At 39.0% G+C, this 17,844-nt stretch overlaps 1 protein-coding gene across 1 annotated transcript; it reads right to left on the bottom strand.

Annotated features, from left to right (window-relative positions):
• Positions 1–4,473: 4,473 nt before the first annotated feature.
• LOC149321288 (sentan-like) lies at positions 4,474–9,628 on the bottom strand. The gene is made up of 4 exons (XM_089518965.1): positions 9,517–9,628; positions 8,018–8,052; positions 6,748–6,887; positions 4,474–4,630 (listed from the first exon to the last, which is right to left on the bottom strand). The coding sequence occupies exons 1-4, from the start codon at positions 9,624–9,626 to the stop codon at positions 4,475–4,477; spliced, it is 441 nt and encodes a 146-aa protein (XP_089375091.1). The 5' UTR covers positions 9,627–9,628; the 3' UTR covers position 4,474.
• Between the last annotated feature and the right edge of the window lie 8,216 nt (positions 9,629–17,844).

The raw sequence follows: 17,844 nt of genomic DNA, 5'->3' as shown, positions 1-17,844 counted from the left end.
TATTATTATTATTATTATTTGGGGAAGTAAATAAACCCAATTGAGTGTACACCACCCTGGGATTGTATGATATGAATACTCTGTGTGTGTGTGGTCCTGACCTCACCACATTTCTAAAACCTAGAATGTGACCTCTGGCCTCAACACAGCTGCCCATCTCTTCATTAGAATCATAATATGGGTGACTGCAGCCACTCAGAGGTTCATCCTCTTTCATTACCTTCACTAAGTAAAGAAAAAGGTCCAATATTACAGACAAACATTCCTGATATGAAAATATTTGTTCTCCTCCTTTCAGTCCTGATTGGTGCTAGTTTTCAAGACTTGTACAAATCTACTAGTTCTACTAGTTTTCTTCTCTCCACTCACTTTCACCCAAATCCCTTTTGATTTACTAATCCTGTGTTGGTGTACATGCCGAGGATGCATAGCATCTTAGGAAAGAAACTGTACCTTGCAGAGGTCCATCATCAGTAAATTTTTATTCAGTATTTACTTTGAGAGAGATTTATTTTTCTCGAGATCAATGTTCTCTTCGCATTAACAATGTAATGGGACTTACTTCTAGTTAAAGGTGCACAAATTTGAAGCCTAAATGTTACCCAAGGTCATTCAGTGGATTTCAATGGGTGAGCAGAGAATTAAATCTTGGTCACCAGAGTCATAATCCATCACTCAAGAGATCAAGCTATGCAATATTATATTTATTGTTAATTATGTTGCACGTGTGCCCAGATAGACTCAAGATTATAGTATGTATTGATTTGGAGCATTTTCCAGGCTTTCCTAGACTCACTCCATACATTCCAATATTTGTCTGTTTGTTTTGCTTAAAAGAGTACTTTCAGGGTGTTCTTGGCCATTAAGAACTTTTGCCCTTTTCTTGCCTGGCCATTCCTTGAGGTTGTTTAGCCATATGTGTCCTGGTTTTCATCTCTGAAATGTTGGATGGTATGTGTAAGTAGTTTTGTAGCCTCACAACATTATCTCATCTATTTTTATTCAGAAGTCCCATGGTGATCAGTGGGCTTTTCTGCCAATTAAATGTACTGCGGACTATAGCCTTAAGAGAGACAGTGGCTTAAGGCTGCTTTGGAGCTGTCAACTCTAAAACCTGACATTTGAATGAATATCATACAGGTAGAAAATGAATGTTTCTCTACTATTTTTCAGGACATCAGACGGGAAGGATTCCAGCTGTCACAAAATTGGTTCATAGCAGGTCTCCAAGTAGCCAAGAGGAAGCCAAGATGGACCAGTGTCAGGATGACTGAAAGTGCACTAGGTGATATAAGTGAATTCAGTACTTTTCAGTGCTTTGTACTTTCACATTTCTCATTAAATACATGAACTTTCTTGCATTTGTTTATTATTATTATTAATGACAGATACTGCATTAAAATTTGAACAGAGTGTACCTGTATTTACAGATATAAATACTACTGTCAGACTGAATTTGGAACAGTAAACGCAAATCAACTCTAAACAACCAATCAATTTTTCAGTAAGCCAATACTTAACTGCAGTATCCCAAGCTCTTAATATCAACAATAGTCACTTAACAAAGTTTGTTATAGCCTAGTCACTGTAGGTACCAAGGGGACTGAGCTAATTTACTTCAGTACTACAAATTTTTCAAGACTAACCCATATACTTACCCACCCAGAGTTCTGTACAGGCTATGGAGAAGGGATTCACACACCACATTTCTGATTGTCTGTAGGGAAGGCACTATTGGCATGTATCCTAATCTACATAGAGATTCAGATGCTATTTGATGGCAGTTTAGGTGAACACTGTCTAATACCTTCCACACTGCCCCACATTATATGGGTTAAGATGCATATTTCCATGCCATCTATTCTCAGTGTGGGTGGGAATATTTATTCCCCTTAAACCGGAATTGGCAAGGAGTCCTTCCAGATGTTGTGGAATTATCTTCCTTAGCTATCATAGCCAGTGGTGAGGGATTTTAGGAGCTGTATAATATAATAATAATAATAATAATAATAATAATAATAATAATAATAATAATTTATTTGTGTTTCCCCACCTCTCCCAAAGGATCGAAGCGGGGTTACAGACTACTAAAATCAATACATACAATGCAATACAATACACTATAAAACACAAAATGGTACATCTATACAAACATTAGTAAAATACAACAATCCAACAGCATCCAACATCCAGGGGTAAGACAGAATATCATTGTCGGCAGGTATATTGGTCATGCAGACATCACTCCTCGGTGGGGGGGGGGGGTACGCTTGGCAAAAGAGTACGGTTTTCAATCTCTTTTTAAATGTTTCCAAGGAGGTCATGAGATGGAGCTCCTCCGGAAGGCTGTTCCAGATCCACGGGGCCATTATTGTAAAGGCCCTTTGGGAAGAGAAGACGTATTTGGACGATGGAGTTTCCAATAAGTTCTTCCTGGATGTTCTGAGTGTGCGGGGCAGCTCGTAGGGGGAGATGCGGTCCCTAAAGTAACTCGGGCCCAAACCATGTAGGGCTTTATAGGTGATAACCAACACCTTGTATTGAGCCCGGAAGCGAATAGGCAGCCAATGCAGAGCTTTCAGCTTAGGTGTTATATGGTCAAACCTAGATGCACCGGTGACCAGTCTGGCTGCCATATTTTCTACTAACTGAAGCTTCCGGACTTGGTACAAGGATAGCCCCATGTAGAGCGCATTACAGAAATATAGGCAAGAGGTTACCAGAGCATGTACCACTGTTTCAAGGTCCCTTTGGCCCAGGTAGGGTCGCAGTTGGCGTATCAACCAAAGCTGATAGCAAGCACTTCTGGCCGTTGCATCTACTTGAGATGTGAACTGTAGGGACGAATCCAGAAGTACTCCTAGACTGTGAACTTTGTCCGTTAGGGGAAGTGTGACCCTGTCCAGGACAGGTGGATAAATTTCCTTCCCCGGGCCTGGGGAACCTATCACCAGTACTTCCGTTTTCTCTGGATTCAATCTGAGTTTGTTTTCCCTCATCCAGCCCATTACCGACTCCAGGCAGGCATTCAGAGGAGAGACGCCATCCTTAGTCACTATGTCAGTCGGCGACACAGAGAAACATATTTGGGTGTCATCAGCGTACTGATAACACCGTGCCCCATGTCTCTGGATGATCTCTCCCAGCGGTTTCATGTAAATGTTAAACAAAGTGGGGGACAAAATAGCTCCCTGAGGGACACCAGATGTAAATTCCCTCTTAGAGGAGCAAATGTCCCCCAACTGCACCATCTGGAATCTGCCTGAGAGGTAGGAATGGAACCACTGGAGTGCAGTGCCCCCGATACCCAACTCCCTCAGGCGTTCCAGAAGGATACCGTGGTCAATGGTATTGAAAGCTGCTGAGATGTCCAAGAGCACCAACAGGGTCACACTTCCCTGGTCGATGCCCAGACGGAGATCATCGACTAAGGCGGCCATGGCAGACTCAACTCCGTATCCCACTCTAAAGCCAGTTTGAAATGGGTCCAGATAATCAGTTTCATCCAAGACTGCTTGGAGTTGGAAGGCGACCGCTCTCTCAATCACCTTACCTAAGAATGGCAACAAGGAGACCGGTCTATAATTATTTCTCACCAGGGGTTCCAGGGAAGGTTTCTTAAGTAAAGGTTTGACAATTGCTAATTTCAAACTCGATGGAAATTTCCCCTCCCTGAAGAATGCATTGATTATAAATTGTAATAATGATGTTACTGCATCACCACCCTGGGTGGTCAACCAGGGTAATCCAACATCTGGAGAAATACACATCTAGAGGGACACCTTTGCTCTAAAGCTCCTGGGATTAACACACACAAACACACACACACCTCCCTCTCATGATACTCACTCCACACAGTGGCTTTATTTCTCTGGATTAGGATTACCATCTGATTTTTGTCATGGCAAAATTTATCATTTTCAGTCCAGTTTGTGCATATTTATAAATATGTAAATCCCACTGCATTTAAAGAAGCTTTCTCTCAGATAAAGTCATAGGCAATCCAGTTTATACTTACTGGAGAGTAAGCATAAGTTTGGGCTACTCATTTCACATCTGAACCTTCATATTTGAATTGTAAATCCAAAATCAGAGATCAATTCTAACTTTTCTCCTGCAATCTTCTGATAATGCGCTAATCTTAGATTACCATATATACTCAACTATAAATTGACATAATGTACAAGTCAAGGAGTCAACATTAAATATTTTGATATGACCTGTAGATATGTCAAGGGTAAAACTTAGGGGGCATGTAACCAAGGATGTAAGTGATGAAGCAAGGGGAAATTCTGGCAAGCATGACTTTGCATTTGCCATAAAACAAACAAAACCTAAAATTTCTAGACTTATACATGAGTATATACAGTATATCAAGGATACCAGTGATCTATCTTTAGTTGTAGGTCTTTCTCTAAGATTATCTTCTCTTTTCCCTATTGCTTATTTTATGCATTCTATTAAACATTCTTAATCACTTAGTTTTTCGCACATTTCGGATCTCTTGACGGAGGTCAGACATCAGGGCAAGACTAAGCAGCTGAACCATAAAATCTTCAAAGCATATTTGGTCTTCCTTGTTCTCAAGAGCAGAAATTATTTCCTGGTATTTTGGTTTGGTTTCCTGACCCTGTAAAATAATGTGAATTGTTTTGTGGCAAAAAAAAAGTAAAAGTGACTTTCATCATTACTGCTAAGGAATGTATTATAACAACAGAACTTTCAGAAAAATTCTATAATGTGCTCATTTAAGAGAAAAGGTTCTGATCTTGTTCTATAACATCTTGGTTTAATATGATGAGTTATAAGCACATTGCTGCACACTTATAGTTCTATGATTCCACTTTAACAGCCATGGTTCCATCCAATGGATTCCTAGGATTTGCAATTTAGACAGGGATATTTAAAGTTCTCAGCCAGAGAGCGTTAGTGCCTCACCAAATAACAAACCCTAGGATTCCACAGGATGCAGCCATAGCAGTTAAGAGTGGAATAATAGTGCTATAATTCTGCAGTATGAAAGGCCTCCAAGCTTTTTGTCTTTCTACTTAGCTTTCTCACTTGGGCCATAATTAAACCAGGAAGCTGTTTCATTCAACCTGCGAAACTGTACTTGCATGCTTCAGAACAGGCCAAGATATTAAACAAACTTCAAACTGTGATGTTGAGGAACCTGGCTTCTTTTAAAGGTAGTAACCATTGTGGCTCTATTTATAGTTTATTTATTTAAACCATCTATATGAACCCCAGAAAGCAGCATAGAGCATATTAACATAAAAACAAAGAACAATCAATAAGAAGAGGAATAAATCAGGTTCTCTGTCACCCAGAGGACCTTTTCATCAGTGACTCCTAGACCTTCTGGGAGAGATTCGACAGCTAAACATGCTGTCTGAATTTAAAACAGTATTAAAGATCTCTTCCAGCAGGCCTAACCAGGTGATTTTAAGCTATAAATCTGAAGTTTTTGTGGGTTTTTTGGGCTATGTAGCCATATTCTAGAAGAATTTACTCCTGACATTTCGCCACAGAAGATGTCAGCCACAGATGCTGGCGAAACATCAGGAACAAACTCTTCAAGAACTTGGCCACATAGCTTGAAAAACCTACAAAAAAATATGGATGCCAGCCTGAAAGCCTTCAACTTCACATATACATTTGAAATTGGTATGTTTTTAATTTTATGTTTGGATGATTTTAATGTGTAATGATTGTCTCAGTCCTATGTTTATGTCTTTTAACCTGTGTGTTTAAATGGTTTCATTTGTTTAGTTATATATTGTATTTAAATGAGCCTTGGTGTGAGGTGGGTAAGAGATGATGATGATGATGATGATGATGATGATGATGATGATGACAAGTCATCATCATCATCATCATCATCATCCACTATCTGTGGAAAGGACAGATTAACCTAAACTAAAACTACACCCATATATTTTATGATTGTTAAGATCAAGAAGCCACGTTTTCCAGAAGGCATCTCTAGTTGAGTTTCTGAAATTCCAGGAGAAGATCAATTCTCTCTCTTTGCTGCAGTTTTCAAGGTGCTCACTCTCCAGCCATCAAATGGCTGAGGGGCACATTCTGATGTTTGGCAGTGGCCTTTGAGAACAGGTATTGTTGATGGTGAAGGTAAATGTTACACAAGGAAGGTACTGATACCTCCTTAGAAATAAGTAAAAATGCATGTAAATGTATCTAAACTCAGGCTACGCTTTCTTTTCAGTTGGACTTACTCTTTAAATAGTAGTATAGTGGGTCCTTGATATCCACTGGGGGTTTGGTTCCAGAACAAACCCCCTCCCATGAATGGATACCAAGATCTGTGAACGCTCAAGTCCCATTATATACAATGGTGTAGTAAAATTGTGTCCCTTATATAATGACTAAATCAAGGTTTGCTTTTTAGAATCTATCTATCTATCTATCTATCTATCTATCTATCTATCTATCTATCTATCCAAGCCATGGATGGTTGAACCTGTAGATATAGAATCCATGGGTGTGGAGGGATGACAGTACTTAAACTGATTTAAATTCTCTGTGTGCGCATGTATGTATGAAAACTTAGAAGCTGCACAGAAACTTTAGGAAAGTTAGATGAGTTGAAGAGAGTGTCCTTTCCTTGAGTCGGACAGGTCCATTTAAAATCTTCTTTGAAATTCCCCCTAGTCATTGAATGAGTTGAGAAGGGACAAGGTAAGTCTAAAAGGCCTCAAGAACAACTTACTTTGACCCTCTTACCTGCATGAAATGCATAAACTGACTTTGGAGTAGCTGTTTAGCGTCGGACTTGCTGAGTTTCCCATCAGCGTCTGCAGCATTGTCATAAACCAAGGCTGCTGTAGCAATCGCTTTCTCTAGATCAGAACCTTTTCCTAGAGCTGAATGGGGAAATAATTATTGGAAAATTACCAAAAGAAAACAAATTTCTAGAAATAGTGGAGTCCAGTGGCTTCCAGCAAGCACAGACATGACATTTCTCTTGTATGGAGTTGTCTGTGAGTCGGCAATGCCTTCAAGTTGAGGCTTAGAGTGAGGCAGTTTGCTGTGAATGGTCTGGTGTTATCATTCAGACTTATATGAAACCGAAGATGTAAAAAAAATCCACCTTCTGTTTTGCATAACTCACGCCTTCTATGGTCTAATCTGACAGGGAAAATCCCAATTAACTTTCTGTCATCCTGCTTTTTCAGCTGCTTTTAGAATGTCCAAGTTTCTCTCTCCTCCTCCCACTTTCCCTTTTTGTCCTTGGCTTATTTCAAATGATGCAAAATGCATTCAAAGGGCAAAAGTATTTTGCACTCAATTAATTCATCAGGAGGAAAGGAGAGGAGGGGATAAAATCTTAGTATTCTGTTGTTTAATCTAATATGTATTTTTGGTTCCTACTTACAGATCTCTGAGTCCCCTACCCTACTCTTTTGTCAATTAATTTGACTACAGCATATTTTTTTGACTTTATGACTCCCTCCTCCCCTCCCCTCTCACCCTCCATTCATTGTATCCCATTGGCCATGTAACCTTATTGAATTTCTGCCACAGTGTGTGATCTGTTACAGTTTACTGCTTGAGAACCAGTGTTTGAGTAGTTTGAGTAGTAGTTTGAATGGTAGTTTGAGCATAGGACTGGGACCCTGGAGAACAGGGTTTGATTCCCCACTCAGTCATGGAAACCCATTGGGTGACCCTGGATGAGTCACACTCTCTCAGCTGCAGAAAACCCCGTGATAAGTCTGCTAATGACTTGAAGGTACACAATATCCACAGAAGCTGCTTGTGTCCTTGTGCTGTTAAATCCGCTGTGAGGGTGTTGGGGCAATACACCTGAAAGGGAGAAAAACAGCCCTTGGCCTTAACTGAAGAGAATTAATTATATTGGAAGCAGTAAGGTTCCTCATAAGAACTGCTGAGATATTTGGCTTTAGGCTGAAAATGTTAGCTCCTGCACAAGAAGATGCTGTTCCTCTTATGTATCCTAAAGTAATTAGATGTACACGGTAGACCACCTTACCTTTTATGGAAGCCAGCTGCTTGGAAATTGGAATACTGGAAATTAAACAAAGAGATATATTACTGGCATATCTGACAGTCCTGGCATGGGAAACACTGGCAACCACTGGATGTCGAGGCTGTGGCTTAATGGTAGAGGACATACTTGGCAAGCAGAAGGTCCAGGGTCACTTCCTAGTGTTTCCAGATAGAGTTGGGGAAGCATCTTACCTAAAACCCTGGAGAGCTGATATTCCAGAGCTAAGAATATGTGTGCCAACAGTATGACTCAGTAATAAGGCAGCTCCCTCACTCATCTGTGTTATCTGAGCTAGCAGTTGTACATGCATGGTTTCACGTAAGACCTGAAATAAAAATATTTTAGACAGCTTTGGTTTCAAATCCAAATTTGAAACCAAGGTTTTTCAGGAATTCATGGATTTCCTCCATTGACAGAAGGATATAGTGGACAGCACGAGGGATTGATGTAGGAATTGGACAAGACAGGCTGAGTATAGTTCCAAAATACACAAAGCCAGGTCCATTCCTTCTTTGTGAATAGTTCCCTTCACCTTCTCCCCGGTAAAGATAGATGCCTGAACTTATTAAATCTTTTCACCACCTCTTTGGATTGTGGATTGTGGCCATTCTAGTGCTCTTAACTTAGCTAAGTGGCAGTGTATAGGTATGTTAGGAAAATCCACCATGGAATCTGCTGCTACTGAACTTTCCCTGTTCTGAGGGTGCAACGTCCTCAGGATGTTGGATTGTTTTGTCTAGATGAACCTTGTGGCAAGGCAGGAAGGATTGCCTTCCTTCATATTTTATGGAAACATTTGAAGTATAAAGCAATGTGAAATATTGTGTTATTTTTGGAAGAAGATGAAAGAGCTGCAGATAAAAGAAAAGGAAGATGTACATTTCCCCACATAGAAATGCATATAAAGGGCTTTGTATTATCATGCTTTGTAGAAAAATGTGTATTATGCTGTATATAAAATCCAAATCTATCAGCATGAAAAAGAAAGCCTGGAAAAGTGAGCAATGGATGACGAAGAGACAAGAGCACCTGATTTGCTGAATTACATCCAGGGCTCATTATGTTTGGTTTGTACATCATGGTGTGATACTAATCAGTCTTTGGTGGATGATCAATTGGAAATGCCGTGTATGCAGCTTTGACATTTCAGAAGAAACTGTAGCATACAAATATGAAAAAAAATTAAAATAAATAATGCATTTTTTTAAAAAAAAAAAGTGTGCCATGAATTTGCTTTGGGAGGATTTTCATATTCTCCCTTAGGCTTTAAAATTTTAATAGAAAGTATTATTAGTTTTGCAAACGTGAAAGAAAGTCATTACAGTCCAACCCACAGGCTGTGAAACCTTTGGCTTGTTTGTTTTTAATCCTCTTGTGAGCATATGCATGCACACACACACACAGACATGCTATGTAGAGGAACCAAAATGGATATTGAAGGGGGGATTATTAGAGAGGAAAAGAGAAGGATTATCACTTACCGTTTGGGCATTTTTGTTGAAGTCTTAGTTGTTTGTTTGATTGAAGTATCCCCTGGTTGATTGTGAGGGTAGGATTTTCTGTTTCCAGTACTGGATGTACAGCCACACATCTTTCCCTGTAGCTGGGCCAATGTTTATCATCTCTAGGCAACTTAAGTGACTACAAAGAGACAAATACAAACCTTAGTACTATGGAGGGTGAAGGTGGAGCAGCCAGTTTGCCAGCCGAAACTATCAATAATACTGGCTAAATAAGTCAGTCTGAAAGGAAATAAGCAAGATCCATAGAGGTCACTGCAATGCACAAAGCTCAGGGTTTTTCCACACATGGTGCCAAAAGTGAGCACTTTGAATCTCTTCTGTAAGTTACTGTACACTAGTGAATGTGACTAAGAGATGGAAAATTGGTGGGTGGTGAGGAGAAAGCAGGCATTTTAAAACTCAGTATAGCATATTCCAGGGAGAGCCAGCATGGTGTAGTGGCTTGAGCAGTGGCTTAAGACTCTGGATAGCAGGGTTTGAATCCCCACTTAGCCATAGAATCCTGATAGGGATTTTATCACACAGGGGAAATTCCATGCAAAAACGGGATTTAAAAGCTGAAAAAAACCCTGCAAAATCCGGTTGATCTTCACACACATCATTGTTAAACTGGTTTTAAACAGAATGGAAAGTAGACATAAGCCACTCCTTTTGACTTTCAGGATTTTTCCAGAAGTAAAATGGAGTGGCTTTTGTCTACTTTGCATCTACTTTCCATTCATGTTAATACCACTTTAACAACTAAGTTACATCTTTGTGTTTTTTTCTGATTTAAACCCCCATTTCTGCATAGGATTTCCCTCATGTGATAAGATAAACTCATAGGTGAACTTGGGCAAGTCACACTCTTTCAGCCTCAGAGGATGGCAAAGGCAAACCCTCTCTGAAGAAACATGCTAAGAAAACTCTGTGATAAGTTCACCTTAGGGTTGCCATAATGAAGGCACACAACAACAACATAGCGCATTCCATTCAATGCAAGGATGATATTTGGATTTGGAACCTGGATAATTCTTAATGCACTTTTAAACTACTAGCCTAAATACTTTTTGGAAATGGGGTCCATTGGATCCCATTAAGTTTACCATTGCAACCTTTCTGTCATGTTTGTAAGTTTCTTCAGAGGAAACGAACTGTATGAAACCCCTAATCTTTTAAAAACTGTGGCATCTCTTTCCCCCACTCAACTTCATGTTTACCTCATAGTGCCAGCTGTAAGGTGCAATAACTGCAACTTTATAGCAATACATTCCTACTTGTATTAGCCAGCTTAAAAGAATCCAATAACATCCGAAAAATGATAACTTTATTGGGCCAAGCAAAATGCACAATTACATGTTGCAAGCTTTCGAAGTCAAACTGGCTTCTTCATCAGGCAAACAGGAGAAAGAAATTGAATGGCACCCATACTATACTACCAGCTTTTCTTCATTTTTGTCAAACCCAGGTTCATGCCAAAGCTCAGTTAATACCCATTAAAGCAGCATTGTGTAAGAGCACTGTGCTAATGTTCACCTTAACAGTGCTATGAAACTGACTGACAATAGGAAGAAGTGATTTTTGGCTTCTTGAGCACAACTGGAATGGCCAAATTGTGCCTGGAAGCCACTTTGTAAATGAAGTAAGTGAATTAATTACTAGGATTAATAGCAGTGGTAGATGAATCTTTTGTAGTTCAGGGTCTGGAATCCCACAAAATGGTTGTTTTTACCCCCTGCTAGTTCACCAGCTGTCTGTTCACACAGTGCAAAGCTTTCCTCCACAGTTGTAACAGCTACAATTGCCCTTTCTTTCTCATAATATCAAAGTTGATATTTTATGGATGCCACATCTTACAACCGGTATTGGTTTTCGTGCTTACACATTGAAACCCCAGGCATTCAGAATTCATATCACTCTGACAGTATTGTGTTCTACGTTTTTGAAAAAGGTCTGGGTACTGAGCTGCCAATGAAGTTACTGATATTCAAAACTGCCATGCTATTCTGGTAGGAAAGGATATTCAAATTATGATGTGAACTTGGGTTGCCAGACTGAAAATTGGAGAGGACTTCTGTAACTTTAATGCTTGTGTAGAAAAGGGAATTTCTGCAGGTGTTTATTGTTATGCAAGTAGATAACAAGTAAAACCTGCTGAAATTGAGTCTCACTTATTGGAATCCTGAAATCCAAAATATTCCAAAACCCCAAACCTTTTTTAAAAATTAAGATGTTTCATACACTACATATATTTCATTAAATATCATACAATCTTTCCCATCCCATTTCCCCATATATTACATTCTGCAATACATTCTTTATTGTACATACCTGGAACCTTAATATATCTTTGTTTTTACCAGCCTTTAAATTAACATAAATAACATAAATTATATTTTGTATTTATATAAATGATACGTTACAGACAGTACAGACTGGCACTTTGTGTCTGTCTGACTGTGGTGTAGGGCTGAAGAAGGGCTGAGTGTTCACATGCTCCAAGCCCTTCTTCCTCCACTAGGGCGCCATCTTGGCACGCACCTGTTTACATGGGGCGCACCACAATGAAATCCATCATGTGCACCACCTAAACAGTGCTGAAAACAAGGGGCATCATAACGCTGTGCCACAGTGGTTATGGCACCCCTTCTACAGCGTAAAAATAAGCCCCCTTTCAGGGCTTCTTTTTGCTCCATGCACAGGCTGTGGCGCTTGGTTGCCGCGGCCTGCTTCCAGGCCAGAAAGGGGTGGCATCTCGCCACCCCTTCCTGCCAATCTGTAGAGCCTCTTAGTTTGACTGCCCTTATTTATCACTGTCTGTTGGGTGCACATATTTCTTTCCTCTATTCCATTCCCCATATATGGTAATTCTAATGTTTCTTCAAATGTTACTTTAGTTTTTGCTTATTCTCTTAAGAATATATTTTTCTTTATCCTTAGCTTTTGTAGTCAGATATATTCTAATTCTATCAACTCCATTTATATCTACAATATTCTGTAAATGTCTTTCATTCTTTTTTGTTTTCTTCAAAAGATTTTGTTTCACTGGAGCAGGTCAATTGTCCATTGCTATGGCTTCCATCATTTTTTATCATCCAGTCATCCATTGAGGGAACCTTTTCAGTCTTCCATTTTTGGGCTAATAATATTCTGGCCAGGGAGATCATATATAAAATTTTCCTCCAATGTTTATTTCTATCTTGTGTTTCTATTTTGTTAATCATTTTGAGTAAGTATGCTTCAGTTGTTAGCTTGTATATTATTTAAAATATTTTACTGATTGTCCAGTGGACATGTTTCCAAAACGCTTTAACCACAGGGCATGTCCACCACACATGGGACCAGGATCCTGTAACCCATGGGACCAAGAAGTTCTTCCTATTGTTTAGATGAAATCTCTTTTCCTGTGGCTTGAATCAATTGCTTCAAGTTCTAGTCTCTGGAGGAGCAGAAAACAAGGACCCACAGTTTTCAGTTGTTGTACTTATAAAGTGCCATGTTCAGTATTCCGTTCCTTCAAATATTTAAACATGGTTATCATATCACCTCTTAACCTTCTTCGTCTTCAGGCTAAACATACCCAGCTCCTTAAGATGTTCCTCACAGGGAATGGTTTCCAAACCTTTCACCATTTTGGTTGCCCTCTTCTGGACATGCTCCAGCTTTTCAATATCCCTCCTGAATTGTGATGTCTGGAACTGTACACAGTTTTCATCTATTCTTCAACTGATATCCATCCATATAAGTAGCTGGTTCTTTCTGTCTCCTAAATTTCTAACTACTCTTTCCTGTGCATTTATAAGCACTAGCAACAAACCTATCTGGAATGATACTTTATGTAATGTGATGACACAGAAAGAAGGAAGCAACAGATGGTCCAAAGAATTAAGTTGTGGAAGTGAAATTATTGAAGCCCAAGTGAATATAGATGTTTGCCACTTTCACCCTTCTTGGATTTTAATTATCTTTTTGCAAGGTTGAGAAAAACTGATTTCTTATTTACTCCCCCACTTTTAACGTGTTGTCTTTCAAACAATCCCCACCTCCACTGGAAACAAACTTTCTTAGATTTCTGGTGCCTTCTTGAAGGCTCCTGAATAAAAGGAGCCTGTAATTGCAATGTCACTGCCAAACTACATGTAATCCATGCTCATTATCCCTTCAATTAACATGCTTAAATTACATAGAAATGTGTCTGCTCTCTGCTGGAAAACTAGAGAAAACCTTGCCATCAAATGTGAGTAATAATCCTGACTTTTCCCCAGTTCTGCAGCTAGGCATGAAATGTTTTAGATTTGAGTTTGGATTAAGGTACTAAAAGGCAGGGAGGGTTTGGCATCAGATAACTGGTTGTGTATTGTGGGGCAAATTTATTCTCAGAACTAGCAGAACTTGAAAAAGCAGTTTGTCATTGCCTACGTTGATTCAGATCAGAGTTTAGAAACAATTCCTTAAATATTTATTTGTTACTTCTACTTCACTGTTTTAAACAGTGCTTTTAAACATGCTTGGTTAAATTGTTAAACACTTAAACATCAATCAGCTAAGTAATAACACTGAGCCACTGTGGTACAACGGTTTGAATGTTGGACTAGGACTCTGAGAGACCAGGTTTAGAAATCCTACTAGGCCATGGAAATCACTGAGTGACCTTGGGCAGGCCATACTCTCTCAGCCCCAGAGGTAAACAAAGGCAGACAAATCTTGAACAAATCTTGCCAAGAAAACCTTGTGATTGATGAACACCTCAGGATCATCAGAAATTGAACACAGCTTGAGGGCACAAAATGACAAAATGACACTGATGGTGTGTGCAGTGGGAAATGCTTCATGTTATTTTAGAATATGTTACTTTTATGCTTTTTTAAAATTAAAATGAAAATTCTGTTAATAATGTATGCAGATATACATTTCTGCTATGTCTGTGTATGCCCTTTGAAAACATTGTGGATGGAGGATCCAGTCCCTACATCACACAACAACCCCTGTGCATGCACAGCTACTGGAACAGCCATTCACTATCCAGCTGTGTTTCTCCAGCAAACACAGGAAGAAATGTCATACTCCTCCCTGAGGTCTCTGAAGCTCTTCTTTGTGAAGTCGTCTTTGTGTGTCTGGCTTCAGGAACATACCTGGGTGCGATCTGGATGCCTACCACCCTCTCCTAGCCACTAAATGACCGAAAGGCACATGGGCAGGGGAAAGGGAGTGCACAAGGTAGTGGTGTGGGTGGTGGTAGAGGTATGCTTGGCAGAGGTAGGATCTCAACCAATGTGCAACTAATATGACATTAGCTTTTAAGGGAACAAATTCATTTTACAATTTTCACAGCATAGACTATTAATGAATTAATTTAAAAATGAACATGATGATGAATAACTGTAACACTGATGTTTCCAAGCTTTGATTTAGAATAGCCCTGTCAATGTGGTCAAAGCAAATGGGAAGAATATGTGGTTATGCCAACTTCCTGGCCTACATGGCTCTACAGTCCTCTCATGTCTGCTTTTAACATGTGAGAGGTTTCATCTGCTCCCCATATACAACTCTGTGTGTGCGCGTGTGTAAATAATCTGTGTTCATCCTTAAAGCTAAAATCCTGATTTTCTGTGTGTAATGGGAATAGAGTAGGTGTATAGAAACTGCTTGGAAGATGAGACACCAAATTGTGTGGTGGTGGGTAAAAGGTAGCCTAAAGTAAATGTTTGAATCTCTGCCATCTCCCCAAAATCTCTAGCATTTCATCTGTGAAGCTGAAAGGAGGGCTCAGCATGAGACACCTGGAGCCCTCACCAAACAGACCTTGTTCCTCTACGCTGGTTTGGCTATCTCACTCAACTAGTTTTTAAAGAGATCTCTGGAAAAATCTGAAATAGGGAACATGTCCCACAAAGGTTTTGTAAGTCCATAACACAGAATTGTTCTGTTTTTATCTTATTATTCTCCTGCTTGTCTTTTTTTGTGGCTTTGCTGTTTCTATGTTATTAACTGTAACAAATCATCCTGAAGGTGTTTCTTATGAAAGGTGTGGTATGAGTCCTATAAATAATATATAGTTTGAGGGGGAGACCTTGAACCTCTGTAGCCCCACACCTCTCTGATTACCAGAACTGCCTTATAGCCAGAGGCATGCAGGGCAAGGCTTTCTCCCTCGTTGCTCTCACTTCATTGGGCCCATTTCCCTTAAAACTGGGTTCAGTTACTTCTCACTCTCCTCTTAAGAAGAGTGTGGAGACACAGCTCTATAAACCATCCCTTTAAACTGTTCTGATGTCCACTGATTACTTAAATAAATCCATAAATAGAATTTTCTGATGTAACAGATCAAATGTAACCATTAAATTTAACTACTAATAAAGGACTGCATTCTCTCTAAGTTTTAGCATTTGTTAATTGCAGAATACTGTATAGGCTCTCTTTCATACTGGGCTTTACATGATGCATTTACAGGTATAGAAGCCAGCATGGCGTAGGGGTATGAGTGCTAGACTATGACTAAAACAAGGAGACCAGGGCTTGATTTCCACCTCAACCATGGAACCCATTGAATAACTTTGGGCCAGTCACATGCTCTCAGCCGCAGGGGAAGGCAATGGCAAACCTCCTCTGAATAAATCTTGCCAAGACCCCCTCCTCCCCACCTGCAGTGAAAGAGTTGCCTTGGGGTCGCCATAAGTCATAAATGACTTGAAAGCATACAACACACACACAGGCAGTTTTAGTTCACATAAAATTAAGAATGTATTAACTACTGTTCTTTTCCATACAATTTATTCTTTTTCAAAATGTCTCCCCAACACTGCCACTTGTGTCACTTTGTTGTTTTAAACCCCCCCCCCCCAAATTATATCTTTTGGCATCTCAAAGAGAAACAAACAGAAGAGTTGTGTCAAAGCAGGGTGTTACAATTCAGCCAGGAAGTCTGAGCAGTGAGAGTTGGGAGTAGTTTGGTTGTGGGTAAACCTCTGCTTTGAATCCATTATGCTCTTTAACTGACAACACTGTCTATAGTTCTGACAGTTAAATTGAGCTCTGTGGGTCACTAATGATTAAAGTACTAATCACTGCTTCTGCAGATAAATGAATAAAATGTCATTTTGAGGAGGTATTGTAATTTGTCCCTGACAGTGGGGGAGGAGGGACATACTATTCATCATTCTAATTCCAGGCATGTTTTAGAATGAGATCCTTATGCTGAAAGTAAAAAAGCTATTTCTCTTTGGTAGGATAGTTCAGGGTAGTGATTTGAGAAACCCATGTTTTTCTTCTCATTCATTGAGAACTTGATGAGAATTTCTTTTAAAAAATATTCCTTCCTGATATTATCTTGATCATCCTATTTGGGAGAAATCCCCTTTGATCTGAATGAATCCAATTACTTAGGATATTTTTTAATCTTTTAGCTAGGATTGCTACGAAAAATTTGTAGTCCGAATTGAGCAGGGATATAGGTCTATAGTTCTTTGGATCTTCAAGATCTTTCCCTTCTTTAGGTATCAGCACTGTATTGGATTGTTTCCATGTCTGTGGAACTTTCCCCAACCAAACTTCATTCATTATCTGCAACAATGGGGCAACTACTCTTTCTTCACATATCTTATGAAATTCATTTGAAAAGCCATCTGGGCCTGGGGATTTCATCATCTTACTTTTACTTATAACTTCAGATAGTTCTTGTAAAGTAATAGGTTTATTTAACATTTCTCTTTGCTCTTCTGACAACTTATTCAATTTTGATTTTTCCAAATATTTAGAAATTTTTGACTCATTTATCTTTGTAGTCTGAAATAAATTCGTATAGTATTCCCAAAAAATGTTTTTAATTTTACTCTGATTAGTAGTTAATGTATTATCCCTCCTGATTGCCTTAATAATATATTTCTCTTTCTTTTTCTTAACCAAATAGGCTAACAATTTCCCCGCTTTATTTGCCTTTTCAAAGAATTTTTGTTTAGTAAACTTTATTTTCTTCTCTATTTCTTCAGTTGTTAAAATATCTATTTGCTTTTGAAGAAACTTTATATCTTGCAAAATTTTTACCGCTTTAGGGTCCTCCCTTAGTTGTTTCTCCTTTCTTCCCAATTCTTCGAGAAGTTTTGTCATTTTATCATTTCTTTTTTTCTTTAATTCCACTGTTTTTTGTATTAGCCATCCTCTTATTACTGCTTTAAAAGCATCCCATACTATTTGTACGGATGTTTCCCCATTTAAATTTTCTTTAAAGTAGTTCTCTATGTTTTTATTGAACTCTGTCCTAATTGTCTCATCCTTCAAAATTGTCGGATTTAATTTCCAATTGCCATATTT

This window comes from Sceloporus occidentalis, unplaced genomic scaffold (genome assembly GCF_023333645.1).
Source record: "Sceloporus occidentalis isolate IW3139 unplaced genomic scaffold, rSceOcc1.0.p SCAF_1, whole genome shotgun sequence".
Classification (NCBI taxonomy): domain Eukaryota; kingdom Metazoa; phylum Chordata; class Lepidosauria; order Squamata; family Phrynosomatidae; genus Sceloporus; species Sceloporus occidentalis.
Note: the sequence above shows the minus strand (reverse complement) of the source record. Positions and strands in the feature narration are given on the sequence as shown.